This window comes from Mirounga angustirostris, unplaced genomic scaffold (assembly GCF_029215605.1).
Source record: "Mirounga angustirostris isolate CCGP_5_RB_7025 unplaced genomic scaffold, mMirAng1.0.hap1 SCAF_9, whole genome shotgun sequence".
Lineage (NCBI taxonomy): Eukaryota > Metazoa > Chordata > Mammalia > Carnivora > Phocidae > Mirounga > Mirounga angustirostris.
In genome coordinates, this window is record NW_026991717.1 from 12,180,055 (window position 1) to 12,206,104 (window position 26,050).

Here is a 26,050-nt window from a genome sequence, read left to right on the forward strand (position 1 = left end):
ATGTTTTATATCCATGATCTTCCCCTGCCCATGGTTCTCTGAATGTTTTTTTTTTTTTATATTTCCCTTTAACTTGTTTTCCATCGTTGATGTTAGATATTTTTTCAGATGACTTGTAATCATTGGTTGTCTGCACACACATTTGGGAGTAGGGGACTAACCATCCGACCCGAAGCTCTGAGCATGTGGTTGGGGCTTGGTCGACTTCCTGTGTTTACTCTCTGGTGATGTGGCTGCGCTGCTTCATTGGGAGGCTTGCACTGGGTATTTGCCCCTCTTAGAAGGTCAGATTTTGTGGACAAGGACCCTCCAGTCTCCTGAGTGGAGGGTGAAGGCCTGGCTCTCTTCGTTCTGGAGTCTGGGAGGCAGAAGGCCAGGTGCGGGCTCCTCTAGGGTGTGTCTGCTCATACGCTCCTGCTTCAGTACGTAGCCCAGTTCAGAGACCGCTCCTTTATCTTCTGCAGAGAATAACCTCTGTACCTTTTGCTGGGCCCAGCTGGAAGTTTGGGTGTCTCTTGTGAATCTGGGTATTTGTTACTTCTAAGCATTGTTGGAAAAAACCACTCAGTTTTAACTCTCCTACTTCAGAGGCACCTAGCTTGCCTCTGGGGTGGAATGTGGCAGTATAAGCCAGGTTGGTTCACATCTCGGGCCTCTTAAGTCATTTCCCTTGCTGCCAATATTTTGTTGCTTTTGTTTTCTCTTTCATTTTCCCTTGTCTTTGTGGGTTTTTTGAAACATTCCCTTTACTGTTGTTCAGTGGAGTTGGGCGGGGGAGAAACCGACTTTTGTGTTCAGCTCACATCTTTATCTGCAAGCCTTCCCCCTTAGTTTCTTATACGCCCAAAGGACTTGTAACCATTTTATCCTGCAGTTTCAGATAGTTTATCTGGTGGTGGGACGTTTCTGGCTTAGGCCTATAATCTTGCTTCTCATTTTATCTTCATAATGGCCTGATGAGGCATCATCACAGCCCTCTTGCAGACGAGGAGACAGCATTTGGAGCTATGATAAAAGCAAGGTACAGAAGTCATCGCTCTAAGAGATGCCTGTTGGGACCTGCACCTCAGGTTTTCCTGACTTTACATTTGTGCTTGTTCCCTGGGCTTTAACCCGTTCCTCCCCTGGCGGTAACATGCCGTGAGGGTGGGCTGGGTTTTCTCTGGGAAGTTAGGGCACAGGGAACAAAGACAAGATGTCTCTGCTGCAAGTGTTTCATGTCTCTATTCTGTTGGCCTGTTCCAGTGCAAAGAGCGGATGAGGCCTGTGAAGAAGGCACTGAAACAACTGGACAAACCCGACAAGGGGCTCAACGTGCAAGAGCAGCTAGAGCACACCCGAAACTGCCTGCTGAAAATCGGAGACCGGATAGCCGAGTGCCTTAAAGCCTACTCAGACCAGGAGCATATCAAACTGTGGAGGAGGTGAGTGACCCCGGCCTCAGATTGCCTGGTGTGATTTGACAATGTGGGTGTGGGGAGGGATCTGTGTTTGTTTTACAAAAGCTGACACAGCCATCTAATGAGATAAAACCCATCTATTGGCAGCATACCTGCAGGTTTCAATTTCATTTTCCTGCAGTAGCCATTCCACTGAGACAGTCTTTTGAATAGGTGGGATGATGTCATTATTTTATAAGAGAAGAGCAGGGAGACTGGATTTGCTGGCCTGTTCTCAGAGCAAAGACTTGGTCTGTAAACCTGGAAGGGATAAAAATCATCTAGTCTCACTACTTCACCCACCTCAGGTTGATAGATATAATAACTATTTGAATAGTTCTCTACTAACACATGAGGTGAAACAAAGATTAAAATCATCAGAACTATGATTTTTCCATTCTCTCTGATAATTGAAGAACTCTAGTAGTAAGTTGTATTAATGCAGTTTAATCCAGAACTTTAATTTGTAAGGCGTATCATGGTTCATATATAGTCATTTATATACTCACTTTTGATTTTTTTAGGAAAACACAACTGGAATTTCTTTCTCAAAGATAATTGTAACATTAAGTCTCTTTCCATAATCCAAAGTGACTTTGAACTCACGTCCTTCATGGTTCATGTAATTATTTGGTATAATATGCCCAATCACAGTGGATTGGTTTTGAGTGAAAAATGGATTTAAGAAAACTTTCTGTCATGATGCTATCCATAGCATGCTTCACACCTATCAAAAAAATTTAAGTGTTCAAAATGTATACTGTTACCAACTTCTTCCTGTGCCTAGCCACTGGGCTGTTTTTCTAGTCAAGTTAATCCCTGTTGGAAGAGAACAAAAGGTCATCCTAATACATAGATCTCTGAAGCTAAGCTTCCTGCCGGGCACTGGGGCCTGTGTTGGAGTGTGTGGGGCACTGTGGACTGGCTAACAGTCGTTCATAAGAAGGTCCTTGGCCCTTCCAGAGACACTGTCCCTCCTGAAGTGGTCATTGCACGACCCGGTATGGTAGGTGTTGGAGAAGGAGGAGGGCCTGCAGAAGAGCAGTCAGGGAGGATGCTCTTCTGAGAGGCAGGCAGGTGTACTTGAGCTGGGCGTGGAAGAGTAGGGCGGACTTGCTCAGGCTTTGGCACAGGCTTACAAGTGGGCCGGTGAGGGGGGCTGGGAGGTTTTTAGGGTTTAAAGGCAGTTTGTTAAGACCACTGAAGCCCCTTCTAGGCGATCTTAAAAAGGAAGGGAAGGTGCAGCAGATTTACTACTCCGGGAGCCAGTCCCATTTGTGTGGGTGGCATGACGTGGTCAAACTGTTCTCTACAAAGTGTGGAAGGAGGTGACACTCCTTTTCTAGCTCACTGCGAGTACCGCTACCTCCTTGTTCTAGATGCCCGTCTTGTTAGTCACCCTGCCATCCAGGGTAATGCCTTGCTAGGGTGAGTGCAGTGGCATTGTAGGGAGGTGCTGCTTGGCGTTTTAAGGAAGAAACGAGAGGTCTTGGTGGTGACAACTGGGACGGAAGAAGGGATAGCAACATGGGGATGCCCGAATGTATGTAGGTCCCAACCAGGAAGATGGTGGTAATGATGGGTTGGGTTGTGTGGCTGAATCTGGAGGTGTGGAATGTGGAGGAAGACTTCCAAGACTTTCCTGGGTGCCGGTGAAGTAAGGGGTTTTAGGTGGGAGAGCCCTCGTCTCCAGACCCATCGGCCAGACTCTGTGGACACTGGCATCTAAAGATGTGTTAATGAAACGCAGACCTGAAAGAATGTTTCTGTTATTTAATTTCTACACTTGGTCGAGTATCCATGGCAGAATTCAGTAGCTTGCCATCAATAAAGAGAATAGAAAGTCATTTAAAGAATTCTATAATTTGCTTAGAACTGTTTTTTTTTTTTTATTTTTTATTTTTTTTTAGGAATCTATGGATTTTTGTTTCCAAGTTTACAGAATTTGATGCTCGAAAATTGCATAAGTTATACAAGATGGCTCATAAGAAAAGATCTCAAGAAGAGGAGGTAAAATACAAATTTAATCCTAATTTATACAAACAGATAAAAACCAGTTCCACAGAAAAATTCATTACAGTTTTTCCCTGGGGAGATGGTCATGGGATGATATTGTTGGTGCTAGAAGGGTCCTTGGTTCCCCGCCCTCACTACAGATGGGGTGGAGGTGCCCAGCACGGCCCCGCCTGTCCCCGCCTGTCCCCGCCACAGTGTGCTCTGGTACCACGTTAGCTCTGCAGTCTCTCAGCACACTCCCCTAGTGGTGAAAGTAACAGTGAGACTGGACGGGTGAATTAGCCAACGTATTAGAACCAAAGCGTATTAAAATTCTGACAAGGAGTTGTTACCCTGTGTTCCTATGTCCCGGAATCACTTACTCACCAATCTTTTTTTTTTTTTTTTTAAAGATTTTATTTTATTTATTTGACAGAGAGAGAGAGAGAGACCGCTAGAGAGGGAACACAAGCAGGCGGAGTGGGAGAGGGAGAAGCAGGCTTCCTGCCAAGCAGGGAGCCCGATGCGGGGCTTGAACCCAGGACCCTGGGATCATGACCTGAGCTGAAGGCAGACGCTTAACGACTGAGCCACCCAGGCGCCCCGACTTACTCACCAATCTTGTGGTAGCTTATAAACGTGGCTCCTGACTAGTAACAGGGTTGTGGGCAGAAAATACTTTTCTGTTCTTTTCTGGCCATGTATACCTGGTGTCCTTCCAGCTTTCGTACGTAGTGTCTCAACTGCTCATGTAAAGGAGCAGATAGGAGAAGGTACCCAGAAGTTCCTTCCCTTCTCTGGCATAGGGGATGGGCACATAAGTGACTTGGCTGATTCTGCAGGGGCTGTGTTCCTTGTGCCTGCATGCCTGTTTCCAGATCTGCTGACTTGCCATGTGGTCCTTACCCAAATCAGCCACTCAGGGCCGATCTGTGAACATTGAACACCTCCGCCACTAACATGTCAGCTCCATGAAGGCAGAGATGTTACATCTTTCATCCTCTGCTATGTCCTCGGTGCCTGGAATGGTGCTGCGCACAGGGCAGGTGCCCAGAAGTATTTGTTGCATGAACTTAACACTATGCTTAGCATCGTGTGGGACTGTAGAGTAGTACTCTCAAGTACTTTCTAATTTAATTTTACATGGAAGAGTATGATACAACAGTAACATACAGAAATAATATATTAATATCACTGCATGTTAATGTAAATTTTAAGCATTGTAAAAGTCCGAGAGGATAGTCAGGAAAAGCCCGAGGGGGGAAAGATCCTCTAGTGGGGATTGGAAGTTTCACACGATGAAGTCAGACACATGGTGGTCAAGGGCCACATTCGTCTGAGTCTCAGAAGGAAGCGTCGCTGAGTGAAAGTGGTGGGGTCCTGCTGCTGGGAGTACCACTGTCACAGCTGTGCTGAAGGACAGGTCCGATTTGTCAGCAGACAAAGAGTTCTGAGAATTTAATGAGGTAATTAAGGATTCAAACGTGTTTACAGTGGGAATGACTTAAACGTCCAACAGTAAGGAATAGATTAAATGGGTCATGATATATCCATACTGGGGAGTTACTCAGCCATAATAAAATAGTGCAAATGAGTGTTTACATGAGAAGATGTTCACAATACATAAAGTGAAAGAAGAGTACCAAAGAATATTTTTGTTGTTAAAAAAAAGCTTAGAAAGACATGGACCAAATTACAGACATTAATTCCCTTGGTGGTGAGATTTTAGGTCACTTTGCATTTATTTTTTTCTTACTGTATTTTCTGTTTTTATGTCACATTTTACTTGTGTGGTAAAGAAGCAAACAGATGTTTAGCTTGACTTTGGCGTAGGAACTAGTACCCCCTGGGCTAGTCAGGCCTTGCTGGTTCTAGTTAGTCTAGGAAAGCTGGTGGTCCTAGTTTTATGCGGTCCAAGCTGAATCTCTGAGAACGCGCAAGGCCTGGGCGTCTGTTCCGCGCATGCCCGGTGCGGTGGCATCCAGCAGTCCGTGATCCGTGCTCACAGGACTTGCCAGCGGGGGGTGACTTTCTTGTCAGAGCAGCACGTGCTGCTTTGAGAGACTGGTGTGCTGTGGGAGCTCAGGGGAATTTCGGAACATGTTCTATAAGTATGTAGTAGATGGCGGGTTGGAAGCCAAGAGAGGAATACTTGGAGGTGGTGATCTGTGAACTGTTCTTGGGAATTCCGCCGGGGGGCTTAAGATGCTTTGGTTTCTTTTTATTCTCAGGAGCAAAAGAAGAAAGATGATGTGATTGGTGGTAAGAAGCCGTTTCGACCAGAGGCCTCGGGCTCCAGCCGGGACTCCCTGATATCTCAGTCGCACGCCCCGCACAACCTTCACCCTCAAAAGCCTCACTTGCCCGCCTCCCATGGCCCACCGATGCACGGACACCCACGAGATAACTATAATCACCCCAACAAGAGACACTTTAGTAACGCAGGTAGGTCATTAAGTGGAGTTTTAAAAAGAGATGCCAAAAGAATCACTTTATTTTCTGAAGATAGCAGCTAGACCTTTGTGCTGTCTTCTCCTTTAGGACTTTGTCTTCTGTCTCAGTGAGACAGAGGGTGAAGTAAAGGTCCAAAAGGCCGTTTGTTACTGCAGCTTGAAGAAGAACATGGCCACCATAAACAAGTAATAGGCTGAGATGAGCAATTTACATTATATAGGATGGTGAAATGGTTAAAACTGCTAATACTGAAAGAGCCTTGTAAATTGACAACAAAAGAATTAGCAAATAGAAAAACGGACAGAGGTTAGGAATAGAGAATTCATACAGAAGAGGAAGTTCAAGTGGCCACTATGACAAGGTGACCAGCACTGCCCCTAGGGAAATGTAAATTAAGACAATAGCAAACTAACCAATTTTTTTTGCCCATTCAGATCAACAAAAATTAAAAGGGTGGAATACACAGAAATTGCTAACAGTGTGAATTGCTGCAGTGTTTCCAGAAATTAATCTGAAATATCTAAATACATAAGCCTTTTTTTTGGTTTGTACAAGAATGTATGAGGATGCCATTCCAGTCTTACAGTGGCAAAAAGCTGGAAGTAACTTCGGTATCCATTAACAGGAGAATCATAAGATAAATAGTAGGACACTGGTGCTCCATATTATCTATTATTAAAAAGAATGAGTTAGCTTTAGAGATAAAAAAGATGAGAGAGAAGGCAGCAACAACAACAAAATCTGTGTATGTCTAGGTTTATTAAGGTGACATTCACATAACATCAATTTTACCATTTTATTTTTATGTTATTTTTTTAAGTTTTATGTATTTATTTGTGAGAGAGAGCATGAGAGAGAGAGCAACCAGGAGCAGGGGGGGTCAGAGGGAGAGAAGCAGACGCCCCGCTGGGCAGGGACCTTGATGTGGGGCTCCATCCCAGGACCCTGGGATCATGACCTGAGCTGAAGGCAGACACGCCCCAAACTTAACCGTTTTAAATATCCAGTTTAGTGGCATTTAGTACATTCACAGTGTTACGTAACCACCACTTCTATCTTAGTCACAAAACGTTTCCATCAGCTCAAATGGAAATCCCACATCTGTGGGGCCGTTTCTCTCCATCCCCTGCCTGCAGCCCCAGTGTGTATTCTGTCTGTCTGGATTCATGTGTTTGGGACACTGCCTGTTAATGGAATCATACTATATGTGTCTAATTTCTTTCATTTGGTATAATATTTCCAAGGTGTATCTACAGTGTAACGTGTGTTAGTACTTCATTCCTTTTTGTGGCTGATTTGTAATGGACACAGGTCACAGTCATCCATCCATGGGTTAATGGACATTTAGGATGTTTCTATTTTTTGGCTATCATGAAGAGTACTGCTGTGAAAAATCTGTGTGTAATACGTATGTGAGGACCTGTTTTCAACTCTTTCGGGTATATTCCTGGCAGTGGAATTGCTGAGTTATATGGTAATTCTAATTTAATTTTTTGAGGAACCACCAAACTGTTTTCTGTAGTATATGTTTGAATAAGCATAGAGAAAGATGTGAAGACACACCCAGTACCAGTGACCTCAGGATGTGGGGAATGGAGGGGTGACTGCAGGAAGTTAATAATTTCTCCATCTGTTGTTTTACTGGTTATACTGAGCATGGATTTTGAAGATACAAGTAAGAAGAAAGGGAAAAAAGTGTATAGAATCAAAGCTAAAAGTATATGGAATATATAGAAATCATAGTGTAGGATTTTGCAAAGGGTCATGTATTCCATATTAATTAGGATGAAGTGTTAATTTCTTTCTAAACTTCAGTTCTAGGATTTCCATTTGATTCTTTTATTTTTTATTTATTTATTTTTTTAAAATTTTTTATTCTTATGTTAATCCCCATACATTACATCATTAGTTTTAGATGAAGTGTTCCATGATTCATTGTTTGTGCATAACACCCAGTGCTCCATGCAGAATGTGCCCTCCTCAATACCCACCACCAGGCTAACCCATCCTCCCACCCCCCTCCCCTCTAGAACCCTGTTTGTTTTTCAGAGTCCATCGTCTCTCATGGTTCGTCTACCCCTCCGATTTCCCCCGCTTCATTCTTCCCCTCCCGCTACCTTCCTCTTCTTCTTTTTTTTTTTTCTCAACATATATTGCATTATTTGTTTCAGAGGTACAGATCTGAGATTCAACAGTCTTGCACAATTCACAGCGCTTACCAGAGCACATACCCTCCCCAGTGTCTATCACCCAGTCACTCCATCCCTCCCACCCCACCCCCCACTCCAACAACCCTCAGTTTGATTCCTGCGATTAAGAATTCCTCATATCAGTGAGATCATATGATACATGTCTTTCTCTTTTTGACTTATTTCACTCAACATAATTCCCTCCAGTTCCATCCACGTCGTCGCAAATATATATACCACCTCTTCTTTATCCATTCATCTGTCGATGGACATCTTGGCTCTTCCCACAGTTTGGCTATTGTGGACATTGCTGCTATAAACATCGGGGTGCACGTACCCCTTTGGATCCCTACTTTTGTATCTTTGGGGTAAATACCCAGTAGTGCAATTGCTGGATCATAGGGTAGCTCTATTTTCAACTTTTTGAGGAACCTCCATACAGTTTTCCAGAGTGGCTGCACCAGCTTGCATTCCCACCAACAGTGTAGGAGGGTTCCTCTTTCTCCGCATCCCCGCCAACATTCCATTTGATTCTTTTAAAAAATACATTTCAGTCTTGTAAAATTCTCAAGCTTTTAGAAAACTTGATTTTCTCCATCTTTCCCTCTTTTTTTGAACATATGAATTATAGTTATTTAAAAATTTTAACCTGCTAACTCCAGTATCTGAATTATTGTGCATCATATGTTGTATGTTTTATTTCTCTTGGTTTTCAGTTCTACAGTCCCGTCTTTTATGCCTAATTATTTTTGATTAAATGGGAGAAATCTACGGGATGCCTGGTGGCTTAGTTGGTCCTGGGTTCAGGGGTCCTGCGATCAAGTCCACCTCCCTCTACCCCTCCCCACCGTTTGTGCTCTCTCTCGCTCTGTCTCGCTCTCTCAAAATATTTAAAAAAAATAAAAGCGGGAACCTATGTTTTAGAAATTGTGCAAGCTCCAGGTGATGTTGCTGTTCCCTGGGGAGGATTCATTCTTTCCTCCCCTGGGCACATGGAGTGTGAGGTGATCATTCTGATCTAGTCTGCCGCTGGTCCCCTGTTCCTGGAGCTTAGCTCTTCCGAGTGCTCAGCAGAGGGCCTGTAGCAGCATTCTCTGCCCCCTCCCCTTCCGCAGGCTCTAAGCTTCAGTCTCGGTTTTCTCAGCACCGCGAGACTGCCACAGGCTGATCTGCTGTTCCGAGGATTCCAGTTTAGGTTTTTAGCCTTCTGCTCCCTGCAGACTCAGCACATGTCCTAAGGGAAGGTTGGTTGTGCGTTTGAGCCCCTCGGCTCTGCCATGCCCCTCTAGCCTTGAAGGCCCTCCGGAGGCTCTGCTGGTGTCTCTGGTCCTGTGCTGGGAGCAGCGCAGATACTCAGCTTCTCACCTGTGCGCAGAATCACAGCCTCCCTGCCCGCAGTGGCTTCGGCAGTCACCTCTTACTTCTGTGAGCTTTTCTGCTCTTCGGAGTCTTACTCGTTCTAGTCCTGATGGCTCTGGCTGATCTTTGGTGTCTTCCAGCAGGTAAGTTTTGCTTATGCGGCCTTTCTCACTGTTCTTGGCGGAATGTAGTTCTGCTGCTGTAAACTGCCCGGAAGCAGAAGTCCCATGTCTTCTAATCTTAAAGATCTAAGTAGTTCAGAATTAACTGATCCCCATTTGATTGACAGGGAAAAAGGTGATTACTGTACAAGACGATTGGACGGTGTTTCTGTGTTCGTAGATCTAATTGTATTTGTCCTGACTTTTCCCTGGGATCAGACTGGTTTTGTGTTATTCATGTGACGTCACTGAATTTATATTCTGATCCTTTGAAAGAACTCTTCTTAGTGCACTCACTGTAGTCTTTTATTTAGTCTTGGATTCTCACCCATCTCCTTAATAGCTCAGTACTTCCTAACCAGCGACCTACCTCATGGTGGGTTCAGGAAGAAAGAAAAGCCCTGTTTGGTTTCTCTGGAAATAAATGGCTTGGCTCCAGTTGTAAGCATCTCCACTATCCTGCAGACACTGACACCCTGTTTGTGTCCATTCGGTTTAAAGCCATCTTCAAGTGATTTGTTTTCATGTCGTGAAGGTGTCTCTTTCTTGTTGTTGTCCATTAAGTTATTAGGCTGAGTAGTCGACGTTTTTTACTTGTTGGTTCTCTGGCCTGACCCGCCGTGGATCAGCAGTTACTTCAGTGGTGTCAGATTCTAATAAGCTGCACAGGTTCCTTCAGGGTGTTGTTCTGTGACTATACAAAAATGCTTAGAAGACCAAAAAAATGAGTAGAGAGACATCTATCTGATGGCTTATTTTTGGTGTTAGCGTAGTTGTAGATAGAAGATGGATTTCCTGTGAGGCCACATAGTTCCTTCTGGTTAAGCCTAAGGCTGCCCGTAACAAAGAACCACAAACTGGGTGGCTTAGAACAACAGAAATGTATTCTTCACACTTGTGGAGGCCAGAAGTCTGAAGCCAGGGTATCCGTCGGTTGTTGCTTCCTGGGAGACGTGAGGGAGAATCTGTTGCCAGCCCTTGTCCTGCTGTGTAGTGCCTGCCTGCTCCTCCTCGGTGCTCCGTGACCGGTGGCTGTGTTGTCCCCGTCTCTGGCTCCATCAGTGCATGGCCTTCCTCCCTGTGTCTGTCTCAGACCTCCCTCTGCCTTTCTCTTAGAAGAGTATCTGTCATTGGATCCAGGGCCCAATCTAAATCCAAGATGATCTCATCTCGAAATCCTTAATTACATCTGCAAAGACCCTATTTTCAAAAGTCACACTTACAGGTTCTAAGTGGACCTATATTTTTGGGGTCACACTTGAGCCCACTGTAGCCTCCATTCCTGGACTTCTGTGTGTTCACTACCTTTTCTGATTCAAATAAGTGTGATTCTTCTCAGGGGAAAAGGGAGGCTGAAGAAGCAAGAACATTTCAGTTTGGCCCTGCCCTTGAGAGGTAGCAATACTGATCCAAACCCAGAGTGAAAGGAATCACTTTTTACAGGAGGAGGTTCGTCTCTTTGGTTTGGGCTGGGAGAGAGTAATACAGTCAGTATGTCCAGTCTGGAAATACTTTCAGAGACCGGGCACAGCTTATGGTTACTAGCAGGTACGTAAACTTCCGACATGTGAGCAGAGGATGCTACCTCGCGGCTGTGAAACTCCGCAAGTTCTGTTCTCTGAATTAATGTTTGGTTTTGTTTTTTTGAGTGAAATCCCATTTTAAGGCTCTGACGCAGAATGGAAGGTAAAGGGGCTTGGAGAATAAAAAGCCATAGTTCTTCGGACTTCCTAAGAGAAAGGCCATGAATTTTCTTTTGCCTTAAAATTTGAGGAGAGAATGTTGGGACTCAGTACTGGTATGTTTACCAGCAGCAAAGAGGCTATGAAGGAGGAAATACAATGTCTATTTCTGTAACACGTGTCAGCCTTTGAGTTTAAACTTCAGTGGTTGTGAAATTCAGCCATTTGTTGCAGTCGTGAAACTGTTCTTTCTTTTCCTGCAGATCGAGGAGACTGGCAGAGGGACAGAAAGTTCAACTATGGTGGTGGCAACAACCCTCCGTGGGGCAGTGACAGGCACCATCAGTATGAGCAGCACTGGTACAAGGACCACCATTATGGGGACCGGCGACACATGGACGCCCACCGTTCTGGGAGCTATAGACCCAACAACCTGTCCAGAAAGAGACCTTATGACCAGTACAGCAGTGACCGAGACCACAGGGGACACCGAGATTACTATGACAGGTAGGCGGAAGGTCCTGAGACACCAGACGCTGATCTCTGCCAGGAGTTTTACTCTTGGAGGGGGAGAGACAAGTAACATATGCATTCATGTCTTTATTAAGTGTTCGTTGAACATCTCATCATGTGCCAGGCATGGTCCCTAGTCTGAGCTGATGTTTTTGCTGTCAGGGCATCCTCAGGGTATTGGGGAGGAATCCTGGTGTAGGCAGCTGACACATGTGCTGAGTGGATGGTTGAAAGTAGAGGTTTTTGAGGTTTTTCCTGGGGGCTGAGGAAGAGGAGAGGTTGCTGATTCTTGCTTTGGGCCCTGAAGAGTCTGCTAAGGGGAGAGAAATGGAATTAGGTATCACAGGCCCAGGCCAAGGGTCGGCACCCAGAGAGGGAAGCCCAGAAGATGAACACTTTGGCTAGTAAGGGCTTGAATGCCAAGTTACAGGTCTTAAGTTGTGTTCTTTGGGTCATAGGGAGCCATCTGTAGTTTCAGGAAAGGTTTTCTGCCTTCCTCTGAGGAAATGTAGAGAAGTGGTAGCCTTAAAATACTAGAGTCTGCAACCAAATTGTTAACCTTGGTGCGAGGCTCTCAGGCAGCAGGATCCTAAGATGGGTCCCAGCCCCTGGTCCTTGTCTGCCATGACCCCACAGTTTAGGGGTGAAGGGCTTTTTGAAGTCGTACCCTGTCTACAACTGTACAAGACCATTATGAGCCAGTTAGCGTTGTAACCTGTGGGAATAACTATGGGAAGGGCCGAAGAGGTTTTATTTATTCTTCCTAATTTTAGGACTTGACTATATTTTAACCTCATAGCCGCTTTGGTTTTCCTTAGGCTAACGACATGCTTTGGGCTTGAATTTGAATTTGGAAAGTTTTGTATAAACATCTCCTTTTTTTTGGAGGATCTGGTAACACATTAGCCAGTGGCTCTAGCCGAGTGGCTGCTGTCTCCTTGAGAGGGGTCTGTGTCCCCCTCACCTCCCACCCTTCCGTATCATCTAGTCAGGCTCCAGTGGGCATTTGCCCTGTATTTCTTTGTCTAGATCTGTATTTCCATTATCACTTTTTTTTTCCTGCCTGAAGGACTGTCATTTTACTATGGGTCTGCTGGTGATAAATTCTTCAGCATTTCTATGTCTGAGAAAGTCTTTAGTTGGCGTTCATGTATGAAAGATACCTTTGCTGGGTATAAATTCTAGATGAATACTTTCAGCACTTTAAAGATGTTCCTCTTCTGTCAACTTGAACTGTTTCTGATGAAAAAAATCTGTCATCTCTTTGTTTCTCTTTACATAACGTGTGTTTTTTTTCCTTTATTCCTAGTTTTTATCAATGATTATAGTGCATCTTGCTGTATTTTTCCTCGTGTTTGTTTTGCTTGGGAAGTGTTGAGCTTCTTGGATCTGTGGGTTTATCTTTCTTACCAATTAGGAATATTTTTTTACCATTATTTCTTCTGTCCTCTTTCTCACCTCTTTTGGAGATTCTAATTACACCTATAATTAGGCTGTTTGTATTGGTTATTTTTTTAAATTTTGTTTTCTCTCTGTCTCCGTTGGATAGTTTCTATTGCTGTGTCTACAAGTTCACTGAGATTTATTTTTCAATGTCAACCTGCCTTGAGGCCCATCTAATATGTTTTGCATTTCATACATTGGAGTTTTATTGCTAGAAGTTGTATTTGGGCATCCCCCCCCCCCAATTTAAATCTTTGTCTAACCTTTTGAAATCTGGAATACAGCTTATAAATAGTTTTATCCTTGTTGGCTAATTCTACCATTTGGGTTAGTTTCAGTTGATTAGCTTATTTCCTCATTATGGTCTTAGTTTCCTGGTTTTCTCCATGCCTGGTAATTTTTGATTAGATGCCTCACCGAGTGCCAAGTATTTTGTATTCTTATAAATATTCTGGAGCTTTGTTGTGAGACACAGGTTACTTGCAAACAGTTCGACCCTTTCAGGTCTTGCTGTTAAGATTCTTTGGGCAGAATGGGAGCTGCTTTCTGGCAAGGGCTGATTTTTCCCACCGGAGGCAGGAATGCTTCATGGTACTCCACTGATGTCCCTTGAAACTTGAGGTTTTTTGGTATAGCTGGTGAGAACAGGGCACTTGCACCTCCAACCTTCCAGGTGGTTATTTCCTGGCCTTGGGTAGTTTCTTCACATGCACACCCTGAATGGTGTTCACTGAATCCCCAAGGGGAACCGTTTGCAGGTCTTTGAACTGCTTTCTGTGTGCAGAATTCTCTTCTGCGTTCCATCCTCTGAACTCCAGCTGCCTTGGTTCTGCCCCTGCCTATTAATTCTGGAAGTCTCCCTCCCCCTGTGCTGAGGCCTGGAAACTGTCTCAAGGCAGTGAGGGGTTTATTATGAGCTTCATCTCATTTGCTTTCCATCCCTCAGGGAATCACTGTTCTTTGTTTACCTGACATCTGGTGTCTTGAGAACCATTGTTCTATACATTTTGTCCCCTCTCTCTCTCTCTCTCTCTCGTTTAATGAGGGAAAATCCACATAATATGAATTAATTATTTTAAAGGGAACAATTCAGTGACATTTAATACATCCACAATGTCGTGCAACCATCTCGGTCTCAAGTTCTAAACACTGATCACCCCAAAGAAAAGCTGCATAACCATTAAGCATTCCCTCCATTCTGCTGTCTCCCCAGCTCCTGATTATTACCAATCTGTATTTTGTTTTTATGGATTTACTTCCCTTAGATATTTTGTATAAATGGAATCATAAAGATGTGGTCTTTTGTGCCTGGCATCTTTGAACATGTAGCATCATGTTTGAGTCTCATCCACTTTGTAGCACATGCTGGTACTTTGTTTCTTTTCGTGGCTGAATAATATTCCATTGTGTATTTTTTATCTATCCATTCATTGATGGACATTCAGATTGTTTCCACCTTTGGCTCTTGTAAACAGTGCTCTACGAACATGGGTGTAAAAGTATTCGTTTGAATACCTGTTTCAGTTATTTGGGGTATATGCCTAGGAGGGAATTTTTAGTTATATGGGAGTTCTGTGTTTGACTTCTCCACGGTGGCTGAAACATTTTACCCTCCTACTAGCAATGTACCAGAGTTGCCATTTTCCCACTTCTTTGCCAACACTTACCTTGTGTGTGTGCGCGTGTGCATGTGTGTATGTGTTTGTATGTTTGTTTAAACGAGGCCATCCTAGTGGGTGTGAATTGGGTAGCTCATTGTGATTTTGATTTGTTTCATTAAAGATGTTGAACTTCTTTTCATGTGCTTAGTGGCCATTTGTAGATCTTCAGAGAATTGGGTTGTTTGTCTTTTTGTTGTTGACTAGTACCAATTTTCTTCTAACAGGATAACAAGCAGTTTACTGTGGTGCTAATTAAAAATTTTAATATTCTTCACATTGAGTCAATTTTTAAAATAATTTAATTAACCTTTCATTTACTGTTGACTGTTTGGGTTGATTGTGGCTTTTACTGTTACTAATAACTTCTCAAATAATTTCCGTGGCTCTTTTCTCCTGGGCCAGGTCAAAGAATGTGAAAATGTTTGTAGATCTTGCCAGTTTTCCTGAAGGGAGTACGGCTTTACAAAGCCACCAGTGATTCAAGTGTGTACTTGTTTCATTGCAGACTTGAGGCTTATGTCATTTCATAGGTTGTGTTTTGCCAATAACTATAAAATAGCCCTTTGTTACTGCTTTTGTGGGTTTTTTTTTCCCCCCGATTCCTAGTAATGTAAGCATTTGTAGAGACTCGAGTCCTTTGGAAGTGTCCTTGAATATGAGTGCGTGAGGAAGAGCCGGTGGATGAAGAAGGAAGGGATGGGTTTGGTCTTTTCAGCTAATCCTTGCATCTCCCATTTTAGGCACCATCATGACTCTAAGCGGAGGAGATCCGATGAATTTCGGCCTCAAAACTACCACCAGCAGGATTTCCGACGAATGTCTGACCACCGCCCCCCTATAGGCTACCATGGCCAAGGACCTTCGGACCATTACCGCTCTTTCCACACAGACAAACTGGGGGAGTATAAACAGCCCCTGCCTCCCCTGCACCCTGCAGTCTCAGACCCTCGCTCGCCCCCTTCTCAGAAGTCTCCCCACGATTCCAAGTCACCCCTGGATCACAGGTCTCCTTTGGAGAGATCACTAGAACAGAAAAACAACCCAGATTATAACTGGAATGTTCGGAAAACATAAAGGACAGCTGGGCAAGAAGGGGAGAGCAAGAGTCATTAAGCACCTGGATATTTTTGGTCTGATCCAGTAGGAGCCAGTTACCTAGACCAGCAAGCGGAGTTTCTGGACATGCTGCTGCTGTCAGCTTGCCGGTGGAAGGAGCACTTCAAGGAGTGGGGCCTTTCACTTGGTCCAGCTTGGGTTTGGGTCGCCACTCCTGCACTTTGACACCCCATCCCATTCCAGCCTGGTTCTGGCCTGTCACTTCGATGGGTGCTAGGAGGGAGAGGTGACTTTTGTGTATGTACCAGCTTCGTGGGCTGTGTTTCCCCAGGGAAGGAAGCCTGGGTGCGGTGGGCTGGGTAGGAGCGTGTGTGTGCAGGCTGCCGGGACCTGTTGGGACGGCACATGATTTGCTTCACTGTGATGTGACGGATGCTGCTGACGGGGAGCGGGGCGTGGGTCTCGCCAATGGGACTTGAAGGGGAGCAGGTACGCTCCTCAGACGTGTTCTTGGGAGAAACCGCACACTCGGGCCTCACCTGACACCTGTGTTGCAGGAGGACGGAGGGGAAGAGCTTCCGCAGCGGCCCCTTCCCGACCAACACTAATTTTTCCCACACTATCTGTATATTTCAGAGGCCTGGTCTCCGGAGTGGGCCGCCTCCGCCCTGGTGCCAGGGGAGTGAGCGCCCGTCCGGCAGACTCCTGAGTACTGTGAGTGGGGAAGCACTGGCCCTGGCGTGGGTCTTCCTGGTTGAGGGTGGGCTGACAGAGGGGCTGGGGTGGGGGCAGTGAGGCCAGGGCCTCGGATTCCCTGGTGGATTTCTGATCCTGGGGCGAGAAGTGTCAGTCCAGGGCCCGGCTGGAGGGGGAGGCTTGCTGCTGGCAGGTGCCCAGGTGCAGGTGAGGAGCGGCTTCTGGGGAGGGGGCTCTGGGTGTTGTGCCCGCTCCGCCTCTGCAGCTGCCTTGTAGTGACTTCAGTTCCCTTCGCACGGCGTGAATAAGTAGACGGCGCGGGGCACAACGTCTGCTGACCCGTGTGGCGGGTGGGCAGGTGAAGCTCAGTGACCTGTGGGGAACAGGCTTGTACGGCTAGTCGGGCATCAGTAGAATTCAACTCCGGTGTTTTTTTAGAATGAGATCAAAGAAAGTACAAACCTAAGTTAAAGTTTTGGCGAACTAGGAAGCCCCCAAGGACGGGGGACTGCGCCGACAGAGTCCTGCCAGGGTTGAACGGAGTCAGAAGGCAAGTTGGTTGCACCCAATTCATCAGGCTCCTTTCGTTCTGATACTGGGCCTTCCGTTTTATTCATTTTAGATATCACCAGTATTGTTTGAGTATCCAAAGGCCTTTCTGGATGGAATAACTGACTTGAACCTACACCGTGCCTAAATGTGTCCAGGCTCAGAGCTGGTGAAAACCTTCCCATTGGGCACACACAGGGTTAAACTCCCTGAACCAACCTGTGAGGACTTCATAAAATGATCATCACTTACTTGCCGGTACCCTGGGCAGCACCATTCATGCCTTTACTAAGAAATCCCCAAGTCCCGGCACCCCAGTGGAGCAGATGTGGCTTTGGTGGGTCATTGCTGCTTGCTGTACGCAGCATCCTGGGGCTGGCCGGGGGTGAGTTCCAGAGCAGAGTCTGGGTCCTCACAGCTTGTGTTGGGAGCTTAGTGGGCCTTGCCCCATCCTTACTGATCTCATGGTACTAGGGTTGCTCAGCGTGGGCTTGTAGGGGGTCAGCAGGCCTGGGGCACAGCCCAAAGGAATGCATAGGCGCCCCTGGCCACAGTCATCCCACTGTGACTGCTCGGGGAGAGCATGTGTCCGCTTTGGCCACCACCAGCTTAGCTTCTTGCTGACAGTACTGATGCCACCCTGTGTTTTCTTGCCCAGGCCGAAGAGGAAGGCTAGATTGGCTTGCCTGGCCCTTTGGGGTTGGGGGGAGGGATGAGCCCCAGCATGTCTCTCCCCTGGGAAGTCCGGCTGTGTCCTCTGGGAGGCGCAGCGTCCCCCTCCCCTTATAGGAGGCCCTGAATTTCAATATTCGGAAAGGGTGGTTTTCTCTGAGTTGGTAAGAGATGTGAGTTATTCCCAAAGATGTCTCATCATGAAGAAAAAGGAACTTCCTTTTGTTTACATTCAGGACTTTTAGTGCCATATGATGTAGCAAAAGGCAATATTCGCCAGATCAGTGTTAAATTGATTATAAAATTACAGTATCCCCGTAAAAGCAACTATTTTAGGTGTTGAAGTATGTTTGAAGAGTGGGTTGGGAAAAAGGCATTTCCTCATTGACCTGAATCAGTATATTGTATGCTTTTATCACAAACACATTTGCACAGGTAGGGATTCTCTCCCTTGTGGATGGGGTAAAGTGCCCCAGGAATCGGCGAGGGTGGTATTGTGCGGAGCCTGGCTTTGAAGGATTTAATGATTGGGTAGAAACAGCAGGGGTTGAGGAAGAGGGTGGGGAGTTAGCATCACCTGAGATCTGAGTAGAAATACCCTGCGCAAGGATGCCGTGAAAGTCCAGGCATGGCACTGTGGTCTTTTCAGAGACTGGAGAGAAACAGCTAGGCCCTCTGCAGAGCCCGATCTGATGTGCGCGCCCCCCTCCCCGCCCCGCCGCCGCCACCCCGGTCATTCCTTTAACCCTTCCACGGGAAACCAGAACACTTCTCACATCGTGCTGCAGACACTGTAGTCTGATGCCCGAGAGCTGCGTCAGGATGTGCGGTGCACACGCGATTCAGTTACGAATTCACACAGGGACACTGGGATCCTATAGACCAAAATCCACTCGTCAGCAGGAGCGGTGGCCCCGGGGCCCAGCGCCAGTGGTCTTCCGGCTTGTTTGGGGGCTGCCGTGTCGGGCGGGGAGAGCCAGGCCAAGGGTCCAGGCTGCTTTAGTCCGTCCGTACCCCACGCGTTTGGGGACGGGTGGCTTTTCTTTATTGTAAAATTGTGGACTTTTAAAACCTGTTGACTAAACAGTAATTAATTTATATTTGTGAAAAATGCCACTGTCCTAGTGATTTCTGATGTAAATAATGTTGTTTATATAGTATGTATTAAATTTTCCTACATTGTAAAACTGCTGTACTTTTGATTCTTGTATATTAAAAAGTGTTACTAAGGATTTTTAGAATCGGGCGAACACTGTTACATTGCGTGGCGTCGGCGTGAACTCTGACCGGCTACACCTCTGGCTGCTGCCTTCCCTTGGCCGCTGGGGCCTTCAGACTGCTTGCCGGCTTCTGAAATGGAGCCTCTTAAAAGTCTCATCGGTTTTCCTTCCGGCACCAGCGGTGGCGTTGGGCCTGGGACCTGGGGACCTGACCACCGCAGGTTTCTGAGATTGTCTGTGAGCAGCCCCCGCCAAGGGTAACAGCCCCTGGCCGAGCAGCTCGCGGGCGGGGTGAGGAGGGATGAGCCGGAGGAGCTGCTGCGGCCCCTGGTGGAGCAGAGCTTCCCTTAGCTTCCCATGTTGCCGGTGCCGGGGATGGAGCCCGGGAGCCCGGGAAGGTGCATTTGAAGACCCTTGTTGTCCCGCCCCACCCCCGCCATCCAGAGGAAGTGAGAACACCGTGTCAGCCAGCGCACTGCCTTGAGGGTAATTTAACAGTTGGGTTATATATTCACGAAGGGGGAAAAAGGCATTTTATAATGGAAACACTGACACAAATGTTAACTCTAGCAATTTGGCACAGGGGCAGGCCCAGCTCCTGCGAGGCCCAGACGGAGGAAGCGTGGCACAGCCCACGGGTGGAGATCCCGTCTGAGTACGAGTTGGAGGAGTTTGCCAGACCCAAGGGGTTTTGCTAGTACTTTGGGGACTGCAAAACCAAACTCCCATCTTTGCGAGGCTCTCAATTCTTGATACCAAATAAACCCGTGTGTTCACTCAGCTCCCGTGACCGTCGACCCCGGAGGCTTGGTGGCAGGGGCCCTCGCTCGTCCTGGTCTGGGCGGGAAGGAGAGGCTGGGATTCTTAGCGCCTAGAGTTCTTGAGTCAAAGACTCAAAGAAGAGTTGAGGGTTCTTCTCGCCGATAACTCGATAAACAACTAGCAATCGTGTTGCAACTCACAGCTCGGCTGGAACCGCTTTGGGAAACTTTAAAGCGCTGCAATAATCAGCTTATGATTTACAATAGCAACGCGGCTTCTAAACCCATGGCTGCCAAGAAGCCTGCCTTTTACTGGAAGAAGCAGGCCCAGGCCCCCTCCCTGCTCCCTGGCGGGGCCTCGCATGTCTGGCATCAAAGCAAGTCCTCCTCAATTAGCACCAACAGAAAGGTCACTTATTGAAACACAAGGCCCTGCAGTTTGCCAGACGGGTCTGGACTCGGGATTCCAACCTGTGGCTCTTAAAGGAGCAGCACCAGGTCTGCCTTCGAGGCCCCGTCTCAGCGCCCGCCCCGTGCCTTCCCTGCCCGCCCCGCACCTGCTCTGCCCGCCACACCTTGAGGCTGGAATCCCGCTCGGCCCGTCGCCTCCCAACCTGCCTATTTGTTCTGTTCTCTGCCTTGGGGAAGAGACAGAGCCCGACCCAATAAAAGCTCTTGGCCCCGTAGAAATCAGGCCCCTCGTGGTGCTGGGGGACCACCCCCCGCCTTAGGCTTGAGGGTTGGGTGTCTCCCGGTCGGTTGTGTGGCCCTGAGATCTGGTTTTGTGCGGGAACACGGGCGAGTCTGTGACCTGCAGCCTTTTCCCCTCAAAAGCAGGCAGAATATCCCCTGATTGGAGCCAGCTGCCCCAGGGAGGGCTCACACTTGGTATCTTTTTCTTAAAACTTCTTGTGAGGCAAAAGGGGATCGTCATTGCCACAGCGCGGTGTGCGCTGACACCGTGCACCATGGTGGCCTTGCGGGGGCCCGGGGGCCTACAGGGGGCTGGCAGGAAGGGCGTGCACTGTCTCCCTTCGGCCCCTCCCTGTGTGCGGTTGGGCAGGTGGCCTGGGCACCTTCATCTGCACATGAAGGAGCTGGCTTCTCGGGTTCACGTGGTTTTACCGGGAGAGCGCGGGGTTAAAGGCCTGTAACCCCCGCTACGGCCTGCGCAGAGGGAGACAGTGTTCACCAGTCCCTGCTGGGAGGGCGGAGGATGGGGACACTGAGGAGGGCACCTGCCCAGCCCGGAGGGCAGCCCCGGCTTAGCATTCAGCCCAGAACCTTCCGAGACCAGCAGGGCTGCTCCTCTTGGATCCCAGCTCACTGGAGGGGCCCAGCAAGAGGGCTCTCTCTAGGAGGAGATTAAACTCCGCTAGGAAGGCCCAGCAGGGAGCCCACAGTGCCGTGGGGACTAGACAGTCACGAGAGAGAAAGTTTTTCCCTTGACCAAGATCTTGAGCGCCTCCCACGGGCCAGGCCCTGTTCTGGAAGCTGGGGACGCACATTCGGCAAACCAGGACGAGGGCCCCACCCTCTGAGCTGAGGGTTGGCAAGGCACACCTAGACCCAACAACAGAAGCACAAAATGTCACTTAAGTGCCAAGAAGAGAGGAGACGGGCATAGGGACCGGGCGTCGGGGAAGGCATGGGTCTAGGAAGGGGACAGAGCTGGGTTTGAACCAGCTGGCCTTCTCGGGCTTACTGTCTCCCTCTGCGAGCCGCACCTACAGAAGTCGGATAAGCGGAGTTTGCCAGGCCCTGGTGGGGTGAGTGAGGTCACTGAGGGTGGGTGAGATGGGCTTGGCACCTGTCGTCCTTCTCAGAGGGCGGTGTTGAGACATCCCCAGGCCCAGCGGAGACCACTCCGGCCACCAGAGCTGGGGGCCTGCCCCTCGTGTTTGGAAGAGGGGCACTTAGTTCCCATCCCTTCCCGGACTGAGGGTCCTGAGTGAATGTGGTTCTGGAATCTTCCTGCAGGGGGCAGCAGATTTCCACAAATAGCTTGCCTCGCCGCCAACACTTAAGTTTACACAACCCCCCGGCGAGGCTCCCCGTCACTCCTCTGGCCTGGCGGGCCGCCTCCCTTGGCCGCAGAGCGCACGCGGGAGCCAGGGGCGGGGAGCCACCTCACCCCTGCAGGAAGTGTGACAGGGGATGGGGGAGAGGAGAGGCGGCGGGACGAGGCCAGCCTCACCTGCTCCAGCCGCAGGAGGCCCGGGGGGCGGGGCTGACCGGCTGTGGCCCCGCCCTCTCCGTCCAGGCGGCCCCAGATTCACTGACACAATGGTCGGGGGACGCGCGGGTTCCTGCTCCTTCGGGGTCCGGCCTCGCCCCCCTCTGCCCTCCGTGTGGCCGCCAGAGGGACGTCCTGAGCCACAAGGCCCAGGCACCACTGCAGCTCCCCCGACCCTCCGCTTAGCACTAAGCTCCCTGGCTTGGGGCCAAAGCCCTCTGTGCCCTGCCCTTGCTGGCCACTCTCCGGGAGCCCCCTAACTGCTCTTGCAGCCTCTTGCAGATACTCGAGGCAGAGCTTGGCCTCCAGGCTGCGGTCCCTCTAACCCCTCCATCACCTCCCCCCGGCCTGACGAATCTCCTTCATCTCCAAGATGCAATTCAAGCGTGGTTTCCTCTGAGCAGCCTTCTCGGCCCCTGCTGTTCCCGTTTCCGTTCCCGTCTGTCCCTGCCCTGTGCCCACAGATGCCATCAGAGTCCCGGCCCACCCTGGTGCCTCCACTTTGTCATAGCTGTGGCCTCCGCGTGGGCCGTGTGGGGGCTGGGCTTGGAGCCTTGTCTTGTGAGATGCCCAGAGAAGGGGCCCTGGGGGGCTGAGCAGGCGGGGGCTCAGACCAGGGTTTCCATTTTGATGAACATTTTAAAGAAGTAATTTCAGCAAACCCTGGATCATTTGGAAGAGTGGGAAGGAGAAAAGAACCCAGGACTCTAGGGATGTATTGGAGCCAAGGGGTCAGTGCTCCTTACCCAGGGGGACAGGGGGACGCACGACGACAGGTTTCACAGGGTCCAAGGAGTGGAAAGTAGAGGGGACCTGAGTCACTCCCTGGCACCAGTGACAGGGGCCTGGGCAACCCCACCTTTGTCACAAGGTTTTGCAGTTTTGTTTGGGCTTGATTAGTAAATGTGTCTGGGTTTTATGGTTGAAAGGAGCTATAATTACAATTTATTACAATTAAGAATTTATATTTAGCCTAATGAATTATAAAAAGTCCAGCCATGGAGGGAGGGCCTGGAGAAATATTGGCCCCTGGAAGGGGTCTGAACGTTCGCCAGGTATGTTTGGGAACCCGGAGCTGTTCGTGGCCTAGACTTGAGAGTAAATGAAGCCACCCGGGGGGACGCACCTGTGAGCAGAGACCACCATCTGCTGATGGCTACTGGGGGTCGAGCTCTGGGCCCGGCCCACTGCTTTCTTATATTTTAATAATCTCGTCTTCATGAAATGCTGGGAGGCCCCAAGACTTCAGGTCACACAGCCAGGCGAGTGTTAGAACTTGGACTCCACCCAAACTCCTCCCACCTCTCAGGGCCACCCTGTCACTGCCTCCTTCAATGGATGCCTCCACCGTCACCCAAGCACCTTTGCACCCCTGTCATCGTGTTCTGGCAGGCCCTGTGACTCTGTCCTAATCCTTCCTGCAGGGGTGAAGTGGGGGATGCTGCCGTTGTCCTGTAATGCCCAGGGGAGAAGGGCCCTGGCCCTTACCTTGGCATTTGGTTTCTGGTGGCCCAGGCCCCCAGCCCTAGACCTGAAGGCCACCCAGGAGCCCTGCGAACCAAACCCCCTCTCTTGGATGGAGCCTGGGCTTCAAGCCACCCGAACTCCAGGAGGGAGGTGGCCAGAAGGGGGCTCCACCATGATAAATCAGCACTTGGATCAAATACTTGGCAGGGTGCCTGACACATGGCAGGTGGCCAAAAAATGTAGCTGTCATGCTGGGGTGACTCCAGTCTCCATTAAAAGGGGGGTGGGGTCTATAGCAGCAGCTGGATCATGTCTGGGATTGCTGAGAAGCCTTGTTCCCCCACCTGGGGAAGCTGATGACCACCCCTGGACCATGCTGACCCACTCTGGTGCTGTCTCCTTCTGGAACCCTAAGCCTCTCAGACTTCAGATCTGAGGGATCCTCTCTCCCATCCTTCCTCTCTTCAGGGTCCAGGTTTGAAGTCCCTCTACCCACCCAGCCTCCCGGCGGGGGTCTGGCCTCACTCCCTGCTAACCCAGGACCAGAACCCTGGATTGACTCCACCGAGCCCCTACTCCGCCCTCGAGGGAAGAGTAGGTAGGTGGCATGGGTGCGGGTGTTCATCTGGAAACTAGGCCATGGCATCTACCTTCTGGGGTGTCATGAAAATTGTCAAAGCAACTGCAAGACTCAAGGTCAGGGTCGTATGTAGGTGTTTGCTCTGCAGGAGGAGAGGGTGGGGGAGGTGCTGGGATTGTGCCCTCCCGGTGGAGGTGCTGACGCTGAGAATGAGGTTGCATCTCACCCCTGCCACACGGTCAGTAGGTTTGACTACCACTTTAGACAAAGCAAACGCATCAGGCCTTAAGCGGGCTCTGTCTGGTTCCTGCGGGAGGGAGACATGAGGTGAGCAGGAATGGGTTCGAATGTGGAAGAATCCATGAGCGGTCCCAGTGTTCCTCTGGGCAAGGTGATGTGCCAGCCTTGGCCTTGGGGTCTAGGCTGCCTGGGATGGCGTCCCCTGATCCCAGAAACACCCCCACCACGCCACGCCTTGTATGCGCGCTCCATCTCTTAATTAAGTCCGTTCTGCTGGGGGCCTTCCTGAGAGTGTTCCTTTCTGTTCCTTTCCTTCAGGGCATAGATCCAGGTCACAGGCAGGAAGTGATCAAACGGTCAAAAGTGCAGAAAGCCCGGAAGGATGGGGAAGGTAGCTGAGGGGAAGCTGTTGAAACAGGTAGCGGGGTTCTTGGCCCACAGATTCAGCGGGGTGGGGCCGATTCCCCAGAGACAATGGGGGCCTCCATGGAATTAGAGGTCCTTAGACTCCTGCTTAGGGCGTGCAGGGTTCCCACCGACCCCTGGCCAGAACACGGAGCTTCTCCAGCCGAGGTGGGAGTTGGACAAAGAACTCTTCAATTGTTTCAAGAGTTGGACAACTAAGGCTAATCAGACCAAAGAGACGTGATTTCTGGAGCATCCCTAAGAGATGAACCCATGGCACAAAGTAGGGTCCCTGCCCTTAGTGTCTGGTGGGAGACACCTGCACGTGAGGCTAGAGGGTGGGACCGTCCCGATCTCAGTCAGCCTGGGAGCAGGCAGGGCCAGGGGCCTGCCTGGCATGCTGGAGCTTTCCCCTGGACACCGGCTCAGGCAGTGAGCCCCCGACGGCGGTGTGACCCGGTGGGATGAGAAGGGGAGGGAGTGGATGCTTGTTGGGGTGTAAGGCTTGCTTGGGGCGTGCTCCCTATATTCTGTTATTTCTTGCACCAGTCTTCCCAAGCATCCCTGTGGGAGGGCCACCACCTTCCTTGGGCAGACAAGGATACTTAAGTCCCGGGTCACACAGCCAGCAAGAGGCAAGTCCAGGAGTGGGACGAGCCTCCTTGTAGCCCATGGAGGCTCCCGCACACCAGCCAGTAGCTGTGGGGAGTCGATAACGCCCCTCCCAGGGGTTCCTTGCTATTCTTTGAATTTTCCGTTTTACAGTTTTAATACCATTTTCCCCATCACGATCAGAACTTTGGTCCCTGCCTAATTTGGTATTTGGGGTAAGGCCCCATCTTGGGGAGCCCAGCTGTCCTTTTCCAAGCATATGGCCTGGGGTCCCCCTGAGGTGTGGGGCTCTGAGATTCTCTGCTGGAGCTTGGCCTTGGGACTAGCCACCAAGTGACATCTTCCAATCTTACCAACCACAGCACTGCAACCAGCTTGTTCAAGGACAGCACCTTCCCTTGGTTCTGGGAGTTCCTTTTATGAGCCCTGCGCTCTGTAAACATTTGCTCCTGGGAAGTGTACATCATTTAATTTGAATTTGAAAGACAATCCAGGGGCGCTTGGGTGGCTCAGTCTGTTGAGCATGTGACTCTTGGTTTAGGCTCAGGTCATGATCTCAGCCTCAGGGGATGGAGGCCCCCCACTGGCTCCACGCTTAGTGGGGAGTCTGCCTGAGATTCGCTCTCTCCCTCTCCCTCTGCTCCTCCCTACGCTCAAAAT

The 26,050-nt window shown here is 49.1% G+C and overlaps 1 protein-coding gene across 5 annotated transcripts in view; it reads left to right on the forward strand.

Moving 5' to 3' along the window:
* Positions 1 to 19,102, forward strand: part of CHD2 (chromodomain helicase DNA binding protein 2) — a 118,992-nt gene extending 99,890 nt beyond the window's left edge. For all 5 annotated transcript variants that reach the window (XM_064569941.1, XM_064569943.1, XM_045899473.2 and 2 more), the window contains 5 exons: positions 1,246 to 1,424; positions 3,350 to 3,449; positions 5,666 to 5,879; positions 11,543 to 11,786; positions 15,637 to 19,102. In XM_064569941.1, coding sequence (XP_064426011.1) covers positions 1,246 to 1,424; positions 3,350 to 3,449; positions 5,666 to 5,879; positions 11,543 to 11,786; positions 15,637 to 15,970 — 1,071 coding nt within the window. In that variant the 3' untranslated portion in view covers positions 15,971 to 19,102. The remainder of the gene's footprint in view (positions 1 to 1,245; positions 1,425 to 3,349; positions 3,450 to 5,665; positions 5,880 to 11,542; positions 11,787 to 15,636) is intronic.
* Positions 19,103 to 26,050: the final 6,948 nt, after the last annotated feature.